At 41.1% G+C, this 17,749-nt stretch overlaps 1 protein-coding gene across 1 annotated transcript in view; it reads left to right on the top strand.

Moving 5' to 3' along the window:
* Positions 1-10,214: 10,214 nt before the first annotated feature.
* The window catches only part of ACER3 (alkaline ceramidase 3), a 175,809-nt gene continuing 168,274 nt past the window's right edge, over positions 10,215-17,749 (top strand). The window contains exon 1 of the mRNA XM_058687692.1: positions 10,215-10,434. Coding sequence (XP_058543675.1) covers positions 10,332-10,434 — 103 coding nt within the window. The 5' untranslated portion in view covers positions 10,215-10,331. The remainder of the gene's footprint in view (positions 10,435-17,749) is intronic.

The following is a 17,749-nucleotide window of genomic DNA, read 5'->3' as shown; positions in this document are numbered from 1 at the left end:
CCTCAGGGCTGTGAGGGAGGGCACAGGCAATAGTGACCTGGACAGAAACAATGGCAGTGAGAGAAGGAGGGAGGGGGACAGCCAGAAGAACCCATAGGGTGCTAAGTGATTGGATACGGCTGGATGGTGATAGGGAGAAGTCAAGGTTTCTTTCTTTAGCAAACTGGGTCAATGGTTGTTAATTTCACGGTAGTAAGAAGCCAGTGCAAGAGGAACCAATTTGGAGGGCGACAATGAGATCACCTGAATTTGAGACATGCTGAATTTGAGATCCTTCTGAAATATCCAAGTAGAGCTGTCCAGAAGATAGTTGGAAATGCATGCAGGTCTATGGGGTATCCTGCTAATTGCCCACTCAACATCCTCTCCCCGTTCTTTTCCTAACAGAAGCCAACTTTGGGACAGTGATGTGCCTAGTTAAAACATCTGACTCTCTTGCCAGTCTTCCCAGACTCTCTATAGTTGGTCATGAGACCCAGTTCTGACCAATAACTGGACATCACTGGGTGGAGGTTCCAGAAAAAGCTATTGTTTTCCTGATAACAATGGACAGACCCAGCTGGCCTTTTACCGTTGTCCTTCTACTTTCTTCCTGCCTAAACAGACTTCTGATGCTTAGACAAGATGCAGCCATTTTGTGACCATGAGGATCAGGCCCTTAGCGTTCTAAGGGAAGCAGAGAAGAAAAACAGAAGGAGTCTGGCACTGTGGAGCTGTTGTGTGGCCCTGAGCTGTCTACCATCTGAGGAAAATAAACCCTAATTCAGTTAAGCCCCTGGGATTGGTTTTCTGTCACTGCAGCAAAACATGATCCTAATTGATTCAGGGCTAAAGCTCTGGAGCCAGATCTGGGTTAGATAGAGATTTGGGTCAACATCTAGATGATAACTGACAGCATTTGGGTGGATACAAGAAAACCAGCACCGGAATAGTCACAAATGTAAATGTTTTCAGTTTTATTTATTTAATCTCTACACCCAACATGGGGCTCAACCTCACAACCCCAAGATCACGAGCTGCAGGGTTCTCTGACTGAGCCAGCCAGGTGCCCACTAATGTAAATGATTCTCATGAGTTGAAGGACAGAGAGGGCTCAATTTGCAGGCAATGTTGAAAGGAGAAATTCCTGTTCACAGGGCAAGTGTCTTTAGGTTACTTTTGTTTGTTGATGTTTCTATAACCACTTAACACAAAACAGTCAATTTAGGGCTATTCAGTTAATACTCAACCCCATGAAATTTATTTTGTAGCAAATTTCGAAGGTGCTTACCCAAGGGCAGTGACTCGGTTCATATGTGTGGTGACTTACCTCCCAGGGTGTGGCGTGTTTGGGGCTCAGGAGCTGACTGGGTAAACCTCACTTCTCTGTTTTCTGTGAAACAAGAGCCCTTGGAATTCCTTTTGGAAAGACTAGTATGAGGACCACCCAGGACCTGTATTGCGATTTAACCTGACTGTCCTATCTTTTCCCAAGATTATTTGCCACAGCCTCCTCATTAACTAGCAAGCTGATCAGGCTAATTTTCCTGATTCCTCTCTTCTCCCCACCCTGCCTCCTATAAAAAAATCCAAAACCCAAAAATCTACCTGGAAACACATTTGCCATGTTCCAGAGCTGACACTATTATCCACTATGCCAGATTGCTTCATAAAAGTGGGTGTTTTATTTAACCTGAGATATATCTGTGGGTTTGCTCACATGCTGGGCACTGGGAACATAGAGATACGTATGGGTGATCCTTTGTCTCCAGGAACTCATAGCTGCCTTCTGGGTATAAGCTAGTCAACAGGAATGAGGCCAAGTGAGGGAAATGCACAGGGTGCTAGGGAGCAAGGAAAAGAAAGCACTAGCTCTGTCTGAAGGGTGGGGCCTGGTGTCCAGCTACAGACGTGACAGTTGAGCCTTAAAGTCTGAGACTGAGAGTCAAGATTATTCTAGTGATGTTTCTGGAAGAGTAAGCCTCAGCAGGTACATGCACATTTATTGTTTGATGTTTGTCATGTATTATAAGTGAAAACAAGAAACTCCAAAATGATTTGTATTTTTAAACTCTATTTTAATAAAACATACATTTGGGGGTACCTGGGTGGCTCAGTCAGTTAGGCGTCCGACTTCAGCCTAGGTCAGAATCTCGCCATTCCTGAGTTTGAGCTCTGCGTCGGGCTCTCTCGAAAATAAATAAACATTAAAAAATTAAAAAAATAAACAAACATACATCTGCATATGTCTTAATAAAACACACATATGCACACATACACAGAAAAAAATGTTTGGCCCAAAATAATCACTACCGAGTGATAAAATTTCAGATGATTCATTATATATATATATTATATATATATAGCATATATAGTATATTATATATAGCATATATAGTATATATAGTATATATATATAGTATATACATATATATATAGTGTGTGGATTATATTTTTATACAATAAAATATATAGTATATATATATTATATATAAATATAATAAATATATAATAATATACAATATATATATAGTGTGTGTGTGGATTATATTTTTATTGTATAAATACATCTTTTGTTGTGAAATATAGCTTTATTGTGGACATGTAAATTGGTACACCCACTTTCGAAAACTATTTGGCATTTTCTAATAAATTTGAAAATATGCAGCCCCTTCCATTCACAGATAGTATGTTGAAGAAAGTCTTGCACATGTGTACCAAATGTGTACAAATGAGTGTTCAGGGTAGCCTTGGTTATAATAACAAAAATGGGAAACAACATATATCCATCTCATGAAATGGATAAATACAACGTGGCATGGTTGTACAATAGAGGACATTATAAAAGTGTAAAAATGGAAAAAACTATATGCTTTATACAACAGCATAGCTGAATCTTAAAAGTATAATGTTGGGCCAAAAAAAAAAAGTCTCAGAAGAATACTTACTATATAAGTCTAATTTTATAAAACAAAGAAACATGCAAAAATCTATGTTCCAGGATATAGTCATGTGATAAAAGCATACAAAGGTAAAAGAATGATAAAAACAAAATACAGGAAAGTGGTTACTTCTGGAGGGAGAGAAGTAATAAGATTGGAGAAGGATACATGGGGCTTAAGGCATTGGTCAGGTTCTAGCTCTCAGTTAGGTTCTATCTTCATCAGGTTCTATCTCATTATTATTCTTAATATATTTGGTTATATATTGTTTTTATATACTATGTATTTCATAATAAAACTGTTTTTTCTCATCCATATTTTGAAATTTCCCATAATGAACAGGTACTGTTATATGAAACAGAAAGATAACAAATATAATAACATTTTAAAAATTGTTATTCTCTCGTAGCATTTCTCATCCTTGCCTTTTTATATTTTGTTCACCACATATTAATTGACAACTTACTCTGTGCCAAGCTATATGTTGGGGACACAGTGACGTTACATAATTCCTACACTTCTGGAGCTTAGCTTACCCTCATGGGGGCTCTCTGTGTTCCCGTATCCTGTAAAATTCTCAGAGTTTGGCTTTGCTAGCAATATTCTACAAACTCATTAGCAATTTTTGTTAATGTAGCTGTTAAGCACCTGTGCTCTGAGCTAGCCGCTTACATTCAAATCCTGACTCTGCTACTAACTACTTATACATATTTAGGGAAGTAACTTAACCTCTTTGTACTTTAATGTCGTTAACTATGAAATGGTGAAAGCACAGTATCTACCGCATAGGCTTATTGTAAGATTTTTTTTTTGTAATTTTTTAAAATGTTTATTTATTTTTGAGAGAGAGACAGAGCATGAGCAGGGGAGTGGCAGAGAGAGAGGGAGACACAGAATCCGAAGCAGGTTCCAGGCTCTGATCTGTCAGCACAGAGCCCGACGTGGGGTTTGAACCCAGACTGTGAGATCATGACCTGAGCCGTAGTCAGATGCCTAACCCACTGAGCCACCCAGGTGCCCCTTGTTGTAAGATTTAACTCAGTTAATACAATGTAAAGAACCCAGAACAGGATCTGGCTCATTGTAGATGTTTAATAAATATCTATTGTTATTGTTGTGGTTCTTTAAATATTCCCTGAGCACCAACTCTTTTCAGGCCCCATGAGAGACTGAAGATACAGAGAAAAAATGAGACCGAGTTTGGAAGAGAGACTACCATGAAAGGTGAGAGAAACAACAGTGGAGAGAAACCAGGGCTGCAGAGCACAGATGGGCTCCCAGCCAGCCCGGGGGCAGGGGCTCTTCCCAGAAAGGCTAGGGGTTGTATCCCCAGGTTGTAGTGTGTTGCATGTAAGTGACTTTCTAGTATCTCCCACATACGGGAGCCAGGAAGTGTTGATAGGCTATCCTAAATGGGCCTCGGTATTAAGAGAGGCCAAGAGGTAACTTGTAGATCATGAAATCTCTTGATCTGTAGTGATCCTACAGACTTGGTTTCTTCGGTTTCAAATTTTCCTTTGCAGTTATGAAATGGCGCAACATATCTCGTGTGGAAAAAATGGATTAGAGCTTGGATTTCTTTTGTTGTCTTGGGAACTAGTAAAAAGAGTTTTCACTAGGAATCTATGGGTGAAAGCTCCCAAAATTTGGGTTCTCATTTGTTAGCTGAAAAGTAAATTTAGGGATTGGAAACAACCTAAGTACCCAGTAATGAGAGAAAAGTAACATGGATATATGATAATTAAGTATATTGTGGTATGTCTCTAATATTGAATACGATATAACTATTATATGTTTACAAGGATTTTTTGACAGCATGAGAAATATTTATGGAAGAATGTGAAGTACAAAGGCAATATTAGCTCTATCATGTAAAAAAATCCATAGATAAAATGCTGGAAAGAAACATACTCACACGTTAACAATGGTTAATGCTAGTTGGTGGGATTATAAGTGATTTCCTTATATTTTACACTGTTTTAGGTGTTTTCTCAATTTTCCAAAATAGGAATGTTCTAACTAGAACACTTAGTGTATGTTTTAAAGTATACAATTCTGCAGGGCACCTGGGTGGCTCAGTCGGTTAAGCGTCTGACTTCAGCTCAGGTCATGATCTTACAGTTTGTGGGTTCACGCCCCATGTTGGGCTCTGTGCTGACAGCTCAGAGCCTGGAGCCTGCTTCGGATTCTGTGTCTCCCTCTGTCTCTGCCACTCCCCTGCTCATGCTCTGTCTCTCTCTCAAAAATAAATAAACATTTTAAAAAATTACAAAAAAAAATCTTACAATAAGCCTATGCGGTAGATATTATGCTTTCACCATTTCATAGTTGACATTAAAGTACAAAGAGGTTAAGTTACTTGCCTAAATATGTGTAAGTAGTTAGTAGCAGAGTCAGGATTTGAATGTAAGCAGCTAGCTCAGAGCACTTTCACACACATTTTCTGTCTCTCTCTCTCTCTAAAATGTAAATAAACATTAAAAATTTAAAAAAAGGGGCGCCTGGGTGGCTCAGTCCGTTAAGCGTCCGACTTCAGCTCAGGTCATGATCTCGCGGTCCGTCAATTCAAGCCCCGCGTCAGGCTCTGTGCTGACCGCTCAGAGCCTGGATCCTGTTTTGGATTCTGTGTCTCCCTCTCTCTCTGACCCTCCCCCATTCATGCTCTGTCTCTCTCTGTCTCAAAAATAAATAAACGTTAAAAAAAAAAAGTTAAAAAAAATAAAGTATACAATTTTGGGGTGCCTGGTTGGCTCAGTCAGTGGAGCACACAACTCTTGTTCTTGGGGTTGTCAGTTCGAGCCCCACTTTGGGTATAAAGATTACTTAAAAAGGTAAAAAAATCTTTAAAGAAAAATAAAGTATGCTGTTATATTTTAATTTTTGGCATATTCAGAGTTGTACAACCAAGGCCACGCTCTAATTTTAGAACACTTTCATCGTTCCCAAAGAAACCTTGTACCCATTAGAAGTCACTTCCTATTCCTACTCCCTGTTTCAGCCAACCACGAATTTACTTTCTATCTCTAAAGGTTTGCCTCCTCTGGATGTTTTATGCAAATGGAATCATACAATATGTACCCTTTTGAGTTTGGCTTCTTTGATGAGGTATAATGTTTTCAAGGCTCATTCATGTTGTATTATGTATCAGTATTTCATTTCTTCTTATTGCCAGTAATATTCCATGGCATGGATATCTTATATTTTAGTAATCCATTCATCAGCTCCCACTCTTTGGCTATTATGAGTAAAGCTGCTATGAGCATTCTTGTACAGGTTTTTGTGGACGGATGTTTTCAAATTTCTTGGCATATAGCTAAGAGTAGAATTGTTAGGTCATATGGTAACTCTGCTTAATATTCTGAAGAAGTGCCAAACTGTTTCCCAAAGTGCTTGTATCATTTTACATACCATCAATGTATGAGGGTTCCAATTTCTCTGCATCTTTGACAATATTTGTTCTTGTTTTACATTTTGATTACAGTCACCCTAGCACACGTGAAGTGGCAGGCATCTCATTGTGGTTTTGATTTGTGTATCTCTAACGGCAAACGTGAACAGCTTTTCTGTTCTGATTATTGACATTTGTTTATCTTCCTTGGAGAAATGTTTATTCATCTGCTTTGCCCATTTTTAATTGTGTTTTTTTTGTGTGTGTTTTTATTGAGTTGTAAAAGTTCTTTATATATTCTGAATACAAGTTTCTTATCCAATATATTGTTTGTAAATATTTCTTCCCATTTTGGGGCTGTCTTTTCACTTTCTTGATGGTTATTACTTGCAACCAAAAGTTTTTAATTTTGATGAAGTCCAATTTATCTATTTTTTCTTTTGTTGCTTGTGCTTTTGTGATTTTTTTTAAAGTTTATTTATTTTGAGAGAGACAGACTCAGTGCAAGCGGGGGAGGAACTGAGAGAGAGGGAATCCCAAGCAAGCTCTGCGCTGCCAGCATCGGGCTCAGACCCACGAAATCACAAGATCATGACCTGAGCGGAAACCAAGAGTCTGACACTTAATTGGCGAACCCACCCAGGCGCCCCTGCTTTTGTGATTGTATATAAGAATCCACCACCTAACCTTAGGTAACAAAAAGTTACTTGTATGTTAACCAAGAGATTTATAGTTTTAACTCTTACATGTAACTCTATGATCCATTTTGAGTTAATTTTATTCAGTGGCAGGAAGGAGTCTAATATCCTTCTTTTGCGTGTGAATATCCAGTAGCCCCAGCACCATTTGTTGAAAAGACTATTCTTTCCCTATTGAATTGTCTTAACATCCTTGTTGAACATGAACTGACCAAAAATGTAAGGGGTTTATTTCTGGAATCTTCATATTATTCCAGTAATCTGCATGTTTTTCCTTATGCCAGTGTTATACTGCCTTGATTAGCATAGCTTTGCAGTGTTGAAATTGGGAGGTGTGAGTCCTCCAACTTTGATCTTTTTCAAGACAGTTTTGGCTTTTCAGGGTCCCTACATTTCCATGCATTTGCTTTTATATTTGGGAAAAACTTGTCAGCTAGACAGAGAGATAGACGTTGCTGAGGGAACTGTGAAATCCATTTTGTTTTTTGAAAGTGATATTACCGCAGTGCTTTCCTGGTCAGGGGAATTTTTCTCTCCTAAATTTTGTCCTGGTCACAGTAGAGGTTTTTTGTTTGTTTTGTTTTGTTTTGTTTTCCACTGTTGATGAAAATGTGATGAAATATGCAGTGTATTGATTTAGTCAAGTCTTCATCTCCTGCCTTGAGTCACTTGGCTGGGTCAGTGGTTCTTTCTACATAGGGGTTCCCACAACACCCTACTTTTTGGTTTAGTCCTAGCAAAATATTATCACATTATCACACTCTATTTTTGTGGCCTCTCCCCTGTTTTTGTTGTAATCTCATCAGCGAATCACTGTTTTAAAGATTTTATTTCTAAGTAATCTCTACACCTAAAGTGGGGCTTGAACCCACAATCCCAAGATTAAGAGTCCCATGCTCTACCAACTGAGCCAGCCAGGTACTCCAGCAAATCACTTTTGAGTATGTATTTCTGCATATTCACTTTGAATATACAAATATCTGTATATTTATTCATTTATACATTATATACACATGATTATTATACATATTTAAAAACATACACAAAACAGAAATTTTAGAGGTTGAAATTGAAAAAAATGCTTAGAAATAGAAGTTTCCCCAGGCCTCAATGGTTTTTATTTCTCTGTAGATTACCCTCTTGGATTCTTCCTATATTTACCTCAGTGTGTTCCCAGCACCCAGCCAAGGGCCAAGCTCAATGTCTGCTGTTCAAAAGAGAATTTTCAGATATCCTGCTATTTCTATTAAAACACACTGCCTCTATTCCTAGGTTCTGCACCCTGCAAGTAGAGATTTTGCATCTATTGTCTGCTACGGTCACTTTGCAGAGAGGCCATAGGCTCATTTCCCCGTTTTCTCTTTTACTTTTGATTATACCTTATCCAACTAGTTCCTTTAGAAAATACCAATTGTTCCATCCTTAACTACAATCTTCATTTCAAACTGCGTGGTCAGGCAGAGTCCTGGGTGGTAGGACCATAAAGAATGGCTAGCAAGTGGGGCACCTGGGTGGCTCAGTCGGTTAAGCACCTGACTCTCGCTTTCAGCTCAGGTCATGATCTCGCAGTTTGTGGGATCAAGCCCCCTGCGCTGACAGTGTAGACCCTGCTAGGGATTCTCTCTTTCCCTGTCTCTCTCTGCCCCTCCCCTGCTTGTTTTCTCTCTCTCTCAAAATAAATAAATAAACTTAAAAAAAAAGTAAAGGGAAAAAAAAGAATGGACAGCAAGGTTTCTGATCAGGATGTATCACTGGAGGATGTGGACAAAGGGCAAGGGAGCTCTTGGGGTGAAAATTAGGCAGTGCTTCAGGAAGCTAATCTAATTTAATTTAATTTTTATTTTTTTTTTAGAGAGAGAGAGAGAGGGAGAGAATGAGAGTAGGGAAGAGAGACAGGAGAGGCTCCATGCTCTCTCCATGCAGGGCTCAAACCCATGACCTTGGTACCACAACCTGAGCTGAAATCAAGAGTCAGATACTTAACTGACTGACCCAGTTACCCCAGGAAGCTAGATTTTAAAGGGCCAGTGAGAGCCAAATAGAGAAGAGTGGAAGACAGTCCAGCTGAACAGCGGAGCAAAGGCTGAGATGGAATGGACCCAGTACATTCCCAGCTAAGGAAGAGTTTGTATAGCTGAACACAAGGGGCAGGGATAGTTGCATTTGTTTTTAAAGATCCCTCCAGGGGCACTTGGGTGGTTCACTGGTTAAGCATCTGACTCTTGATTTTGGCTCAGGTCATGATCTCATGGTTGTGATATAGAGCCCCTTGTCTGGCTCTACAGTGACAGTATGGAGCCTGCTTGGGATTCTCTCTCCCTCTCCCTCTGCCCCTCCCACGCTCGCACTTGCTCTTTCTCTTTGCAAGAAAACAAAACAAACCCCAAAAAAGCAAACAAACAAAACCATTTAAACAACCCCTCCAGCAACTCTGTGGAGTATTACAGTCTTAAGGCTGGAAGAAGGGGAGGCTGTTGGTTGCCTGGAGGGTAAGGGCACACTTATAGGTAGACAGTAGAAATCTCTGGGTTTGGAAGCCTGAACTGAGGCAGGCAAGCTCTGCTTTAGTTGAATTCTTTTAACAGGATCTGAATGCCCTCACCCTCAACCTCCCCGCCCCCGCCTTTTTTTTTTTTTTTTTTTTTTTTGCTCCAGGGTTGTTGCCCTTTCCCTTTGTTCCCAAGAGACACTTACTTATATCTTTATCAGAAAAGCACTGTTTATTTCCTAGGAGTCCCCGGGGCTGGGAGAGTTCTGTTTCTGGGTTCCGTTTGAGGCCTGCGGTCAAAGGAAGACGCTGAGAAAGACGCTGTGCCTCTGCACAGGTTTTATCAAGCCAGGGCTTGCCGATGGCTTCAACCCAACCCGCCTTAGTTTAATCAAACCACACACACAGACACACACATACAAAGAGATAGAGTCTCTGACACGTCCAGACAAAAAACAGCCTCAGGGATATCAGAAACCCCAAGCCTACAGCCAGGGGCGTGTCTGGGCGGGACAGGCAGCCTGGGTAACCGTCGTCCCGGTGACCTGATCACAGCCCTTTCCTGGGAAAAGGACCCCCCCCCCCCCCCCCGCCCAGGGGAACCCCTGTGGCCTCGGGGTGGGCGGGGCGCCGCCTGACGAGGGCGGCCTGGAGGCGCCGGTGGGCGGGGTCTCCCGCCGGGCACTGCCGCTGACGGAGCCGGCCCCTCCCCTAAGGGAGAGAGGGTGGGCGGAGCGTTCGGTGGGCGCGAGAGCAGGGCCCGAGCCGGCCTGGGAGCTTGCCGAGCCGAACGCGGCCAGCGGAGCGCCTGGGCGGCGGCGGCGGCTGCGTGCGCGATGGCTCCGGCCGCGGACCGCGAGGGCTACTGGGGCCCCACGACGTCCACGCTGGACTGGTGCGAGGAGAACTACGCGGTGACCTGGTACATCGCCGAGTTCTGTGAGTGCGGGCGCCCGGGCCTGAGGCGGGAGGCAGGGAGGGAGGGCGCCGGTCCGAGGGGAGACGCCGCGTGAGGAAAGCGGAGGGCGGACCTGGCCGCCCAGGGAGGCACCAGGCCTGGCTGGGGAGGTGGAGTGGGGAGCCCCGGCCTGGGGGCAGGAATGGGAGCTCTGCCGAGGAGGGGAGCGGATGGGGGAATCCAGTGTGTCGGGTGAGGCGTGCCGGGGTCCGAGCGGGTTGGGGAGGGTTGAGTTTGGGGATCGGAAGAGAAGTGGGGAGCCCCCCGCTGGACCTGAGGGGAGGCCTGAGGGGCAGGACTGGGGATGGGAATTCCTTTATGACGGGAGCAGTGGGGCAGGCTGGGGCGGCCCTAGAGGAGGTGGGGAGAGTGGAGGATTCTGCTCGTTAGAATGAGGGCCTGGGACACCTGCTCCTACTGTTGCTGCCACCACCTTCGGCCTTAAGGGCACAGGAGAAGGGAACAGGTCCTAACTTAGTCTCACCCCAAACGTGGAAACTCCCAGGTCTTTTCCTTCCTCTTTCTCTGTTTTCGTCGGACCTCTTCGTCACCTCCAGGGAAGGTGTCGGGCTCACAGGAGCCAGGAGCACAGGGGACCAAGTCCCTGTGCCACTCTGCCTGCTTCCTTTCCTACTACCTAAGGGTTAGAGTTCATTTGAGGACACTACTTCACTGATTGCACCTTCTGAGGACTTGGGGAAAAATCCTTCTCCAACTGCTTGCCCCTGACAGGCACCAATTGCCCCCTAGGTAGGTAGGTAGGTAGGTGTGTGCGTGAGAGTGTGTGTGTGTGTGTGTGTGTGTGTGTGTGTGTGTGTGTGTGTGTATTGCGCCAGCTCTTACTCCACTAGGTAGGTAGGTATGTAGGTAGGTAGGTGTGTGTGCGCGTGTGTATTTCCCCAGCTCTTACTCCACTAAGTTAGGAGAGCACAGGAAAAATCTGCCATTTCTTTTATGCACTTTACGTGGGTTAAATTTTGAGAGCACAGTGTTTTTTTTTTTAATTTTTTTTAATGTTTATTTATTTTTGAGACAGAGAGAGACAGAGCATGAATGGGGGAGGGGCAGAGAGAGAGGGAGACACAGGATCGGAAGCAGGCTCCGGGCTCTGAGCCATCAGCCCAGAGCCCGACGCGGGGCTCGAACTCAAGAGCCGTGAGATCGTGACCTGAGCTGAAGTCGGACGCTCAACCGACTGAGCCACCCAGGCGCCCCGAGAGCACAATGTTTGATCCTTCTTCTGGTACCTACCTGTTTCTGGCAAAGTATAGAGAATATATATATATATATATATATATATATATATATATATATTTTTTTTTTTTTTTTTTTTTTTTTTTTTTTTTTGGCTATTACTTCCGCCTTTTAATTGGACCCACTTTCTCAGGGCATGAAGCAACTCTTCTTAGCTAACCTTCCCATTGCTACCGCCTTTTCCCAGACATTTGTTTGGCTTTGTAGGGAAGAGGCAAGAGTTTCGTGCCAGCTGATCCCACTTGATTCTCTTCACAGTAGTTGACTAAATAAAAAAAGAAACCCGAACTCTTGTTAGTGTTCAAGATTTTAAACCATTCCTTTGAAACCATGATTTGGGCTGAGAGTCACGTTTCCTGAACTACTGAAGTAATAATTTTTATATAATAATGGAAGAATATGGGCAGAGGGATCACTTGTAGTCTAATTACTTGGCAGCCCAAATGTTGGCAAGGAAGCACTTTACCAATATGTTGTTAGATCATGTTGGCAAGCCCACACCTGGTCCAGAGAAGGTCCGTGAGAGGAAGGGACTTAAAATCATGCTTTCTGAACTGGAAGCGTGTAACATGGAAGAACAACATGAAGACATTGCCATGGTCTTCAAACATTGGATGGGCTGTCATACAGAGTAGTTAAACTTTCTAAATTTCTCTAGAATGTGGAATTAGAGTATATGGATGGAAACTAACAGTAAGGGGAGAGATTTTGCTTCAGCCTAAGGAAACTTTTTAACTGAAGATAAGCATGGAATGGCTTGCCTGGAGGTGGAGGTCACTGGAAGTGTTGAAACAGACATTACTGAACTAACTCACATGAGTATTTCATGAGGAATTATTTAGTAAAGAAAAGGGGTTGGCTTTAGTTGACCTTTAGGCCCTTTGCATATTTATGGGTGGATATAAGTAATAATGGCTCTTAGTTTAGAACCAAGGATTAGAATCAAGAGAAAACTGACGGTTAAGTCATGTGAGCTATGAGGGTGCAAGATAGCTGTTCTGCCAGATAGCTGTGAGAAATGGGAAATGGCTTTTGGTCTTAATGTCCTCAGAGGAGGAAACTGAGAAGACTGCAGGGTGGGTTTTGACATAGAATCAAGGGTTGCAAGAAGAGAGTAAGTGAATGTTGGCTGCCCTTTGCACATGTGCCTTGGGAGAAAATTATTTGGAGGAAGTTGAGGTCAAGTCTTTTTAACCAGGAAGCAGAGGGTATCCATCATTTTTTGGAGTAAGAGAATTTAATCTTTGAAGAATATGCAGGTTAATAATGATGTGTTTAAAATAAATACAATCATATTATTATCATGATATTTACATTAATGATAGGAATAGTAAAGATAATGATGATAATAGCCATATGTAAGTGCTTACTGTGTACCACACTTTGCTAAGCACTTCCTCTTCTCCCTTTCAATCTTAAGGTTGCAAAGAGTGATGTAGAGATGGTGTTTAAGTTGAGGTCTGATTCTAAAGCTAAGTCATACAGAGAAAGACAGATACCATATGTTTTCACTCTTATGTGGATCCTGAGAAACTTTACAGAAGACCATACGGGAGGGGAAGGGGAAAAAAAAAGAGAGAGGGAGGGAGCCAAACCACAAGAGACTCTTAAAAACTGAGAATAAACTGATGATTGATGGGGGGTGGGAGGGAGGGGAGGGTGGGCGATGGGCATTGAGGAGGGCACCTGTTGGGATGAGCATTGGGTGTTGTATGGAAACCAATTTGACAATAAATTTCATATTAAAAAAATAAATAAATAAAAATAAATAAAGATTAAATGAGATAAAAAAAATAAAGCTACTGTATCTTGTACTATCACACACTCATTGTTTTGTCCCTGCATGCAAGAAGTAAGGACAGGAGAGATAGAATACTGTCACAAAGGACAAATTGAATAATTATTCATGAACCCCGTCTTTCAGCACTAGGCTGTGTGTATTTGGAGTAACAAAAAGAGGAGTTTGGGGAATTGCATGTTCAGATATGGCAGCAGTTCTTAGTCACTGAAATACCAGAAAATCTTTCTTCTTAACATCACCCAAGATCATTTCAAATTCCTTTTCTGGTTTTTTTTTTCATTTTTTTTTCCAAATTCCTTTTTTGTTTGAACAGATTGTAAAAGGTAGAGGTTTTCTCTTTAGTTGTGAAATAATGTGTTCCTTGATGTGCCAGAAGTTACAGGTACAGGCAGTCCTCACTCTTTATAGTTGTGTAGGACAGCACAAAGGACCTTGCAAGTTAAAACCTGGCAAAGTAGTCTTAATAATCAATGGGAAAACTTATGATTGTTTTGTCATCTTTAAAATTTTTTTGTCAAGCACTATAAACTCTCTTATTGTTGGTTATAGATATATAGAGAAATGAAAAAATAGTAAAACTAATGTTTAGTATACTATAATTTAAAACATCATCCTTTTCTCACAACCACTTTCTTCATTTATGTTGGTAAGTTTGTCTTCATTAAGTTCCTCTGGCTGCATATCTAGAGTCTCTGGGATGGCAGCAGTCAACATTTTCAGTGTCAGCGGTTTCTTCAATAACTCCGTTTATGTTTGATTGGAATTTCACTTCCAACATTATCACTTTTTGTTTCTTTGCTACACTTTCATCATTATTGGCCATTTCCCTCTTTTGATTATTCATGTTTGTAAAATATCACCTACATTCATCACCAGAGACAAGGAAGCAACTCAGCTACATGCCTTGCTGTCTGTACGTGAACTGATTAACAGATGTGCAGTGAATAATCACCAACAGTTTTTGCTTTGATGTCTTATCCATTGTTAGATATTTAGGCAGTTGGGGTGCCTGGGTGGCTCTGTAGTTAAGTGTCCGACTTTGGCTCAGGTCATGATCTCATGGCTCATGAGTTCGATCCCCGTGTCGGGCTCTGTGCTGACAGCTGGGAGCCTGGAGCCTGTTTCAGATAGTCATTCTCTCTCTCTATCTCTCTCTCTCTCTCTCTCTCTCTGCCCCTCCCCAGCTCACACTCTCTCTCTCCAGAACAAATAAACATTAAGAAAAAAAAAATTAGGGGCGCCTGGGTGGCTCAGTCGGTTGAGCGTCCGACTTCAGCTCAGGTCACCATCTCACAGTTCGTGAGTTCGAGCCCCACGTCAGGCTCTGGGCTGACGGCTCAGAGCCTGGAGCCTGCTTCCGATTCTGTGTCTCCCTCTCTCTCTGCCCCTCCCCCATTCATGCTCTGTCTCTCTCTGTCTCAAAGATAAATAAACATTAAAAAAAATTTAAAAAAAAAAGAAAAGAAAAAAAATTAAAAAAAAAATTTAGGCAGAGAGTTAATTTTCTCTCAACACTTTAAATATGTTATTCATTGTCTCCTGGCTTTCATCGTTGCTGATGAGAGGTCTGCCATCAGCTTAATTTTTGTTCCTTCACAGTTTATTTTGTCAAATCCAGCAACAGACTTTGAAAGAAGTGACTTTTCAAGTCAGTTAGGCGCTGATTGTGATGTACTTCCATTATTTACATAGTGATTTGTGGACTGAACACCTAGTCGTGAAGTTTGCACTATATTCAGTCACTCACGGTTAATGTACTGTGGTACCTGAAATTTGAATTGTGTTGTTGGGGAATTGGAATTGTTTAACTAAACTGTGTACCTGGAATTTGTGCATATTAGAACTCTTTAAAGTGAAAGTTTTCTGTGCATTTCTATTCTTTACAACATTCCTAGTGAGTAGGTATGTGGACTTCCCACTTTATTGATGCAGGAAGTTAAGTAAACTGCTCAGCATCATACAGCTATTAAGGGGCAGAAATGGTATTCAAATATGGGTCTGACAATTCTTTCTACTAACACATAGTTCTGTGGGAAGTGGAATTTCAAGCACTGGTAGTTTCATGGAAGAAATGTTACCTAAAGGGAGGTGGAAAGGAATCTTCTGTTTTAATTATGGTCTCAGAGGAGAATTACCCAGATAAACTATAGTGTATAGAATATGCAACTATATAAAGTCACCTGTTCAAGGTGGCTGATAGGCCAGTGGGGGTATAAATAGGTAAGTACTATTAGGCATTTTCTGTTTTCAAGGGAAACGCATTACTCAAAATGTACTTGAAAGAAGAATGTCCCAAATTGATGTATTATGAAGAAGGGTTTATTGGAAACCCAAAAAAAATTATAATTTCTAATTATGGGTTTTATAGAGGTTACCTCAGTCTGAGGGGGTAACTTAGTAAGACTTTCATGAATGGGGAGAATGGGTGGTAACTTCTGGTAGGACCATCCAGTCATCTCCCTTTTGTCCTTGGGCTAGAATGATTCAATCTGGGTAGATACCATCCTTCTCGTAGCTTTGTTGTCCCCCTCCCCATCCTATTCATAGGAATTGGACAGAAGCAAAGTAGGACAACCCTCAGTTTTTATACCATTATTATGGGATTTGCTCAGATGAGTTTTTTCTTTGACACTATAGCACAAGACCAGAGAGGCTTCAACCAGCCTCTCTCCCATACACATATGCCACTCAAGGCATCTAGCTGCTAGTGGCTCATTGCTACCTTTCTTTTCCTTTCCTTTTTCCAGGCCCCCTCCCACCCATCTTCTCTGAATTGTAGCCTCAAGTAAGTGAGTGTATGCTTCAGGCTTCTTTTGGTCCTGGAGTTCTGTGGGCTGGCAGAGGTGATACTCCTGTCACCTAAGGAAGGCAGTCATTTTCCTGAGGGTTATTGACAGGCAAGCAGCACTGCCTCACACATAGCTCAAAGTAGTAAGTCAACTGAAGACTGAGGCCAAGTGAAGGGCCAAATTCAGTGTACAAAAAGATTTAGATTTAATATGTACAAGTCAAAGATTGCCAGTAAATTGTTTCCAGTGCTGTGATGGATGTATATATGTGGTGCATTGCAATACAAGGAGAAGTTACTCGTTAAGAGCTTAAAGTATAAAAGCTTTACAGTGTTAACACTCGAAGAACTGCCATACAATTTATTTATTTATTTAAATTTGTTTAATTGTGCAAAAATGCACATAGAATAAAATTTACCATTTTAACATGTATAGCTTAGTAGTGTTAAGTACCTTCATGTTGTCTTGCAATGAATCTCTAGAACTCTTCATTTTGCAAAACGGTAACTCTGTATCCATTAAATAACTGCCCATTCCTTCTTCCTCCCAGACCCTGGTGACCACTCTTCTACTTTCTGTCTCTGTCAATCTAGGTGTCTCATATAAAGACAGTGCTGTCTTTGTCTTTTTGTGACTGGCTTATTTTATTTAGCATAGTGTCTGTGTAGGTCAATCCATGTTGTAGCATTAGTTAGAATTTCCTTCTTTTTAAAGCCTGAATAAAACTCCATTATGTATATATACTACATTTTGCTTATCCATTCCTCTGTTGATAGACATATGGGTCGTTTCCACCTCTTGGCTATTGTGAATAGTGCTGCCATGAACATGGGTGTACAAATATCTCTTTGTGACCCTAAAGTGGAATTGCTGGATCATATGGTGACATAGCAGCTATTTAATTAAACCTGTTCATTGGAAAGAAATCCTTTTATTATTTTCTTTCTTGGGTCCCATGAATTTATTATTATTATTACTTAAATTGTAATTTATTATTACTTATATGTAAGTTGTTAATTTACTTTATCTCCATCTTAATTAAATAAAGGTGCATGTAACTGCCAGAGGAGTTCTAGTCACTGTTACCACACTGTATTGATCCACGTGAGGTATGTAATGTCTTGATATAATTCTAGTCCAAAATAAAACAGCATAATATTTTCACTAAAGCCTGGTTGTGGATAAATATGATTTTTGAAATATTGAAAATAGTAGAAATAACAATAGCGAACATTATGAGACAGTTAATAGATGCAAAGCTCTATGTGTATAGGATCTCATTAGAATCCCTATTATAATCCTTATAATAGCTCTTTTATTTTTATTTATTTATTTTTTTTAATAATAGCTCTTTTAAGTGAGATTCTTGTTAGTTGTCTTATTTTACAAATGTGGAAATTGAGGGCTCATAGAGGGGTTAAATAATTTTGTACAAAGTTGTTCACTTTGCAG

This window comes from Neofelis nebulosa, chromosome 10 (assembly GCF_028018385.1).
Source record: "Neofelis nebulosa isolate mNeoNeb1 chromosome 10, mNeoNeb1.pri, whole genome shotgun sequence".
Taxonomy (NCBI): Eukaryota; Metazoa; Chordata; class Mammalia; order Carnivora; family Felidae; genus Neofelis; species Neofelis nebulosa.
This window is presented reverse-complemented; position numbering and strand designations above follow the sequence as displayed.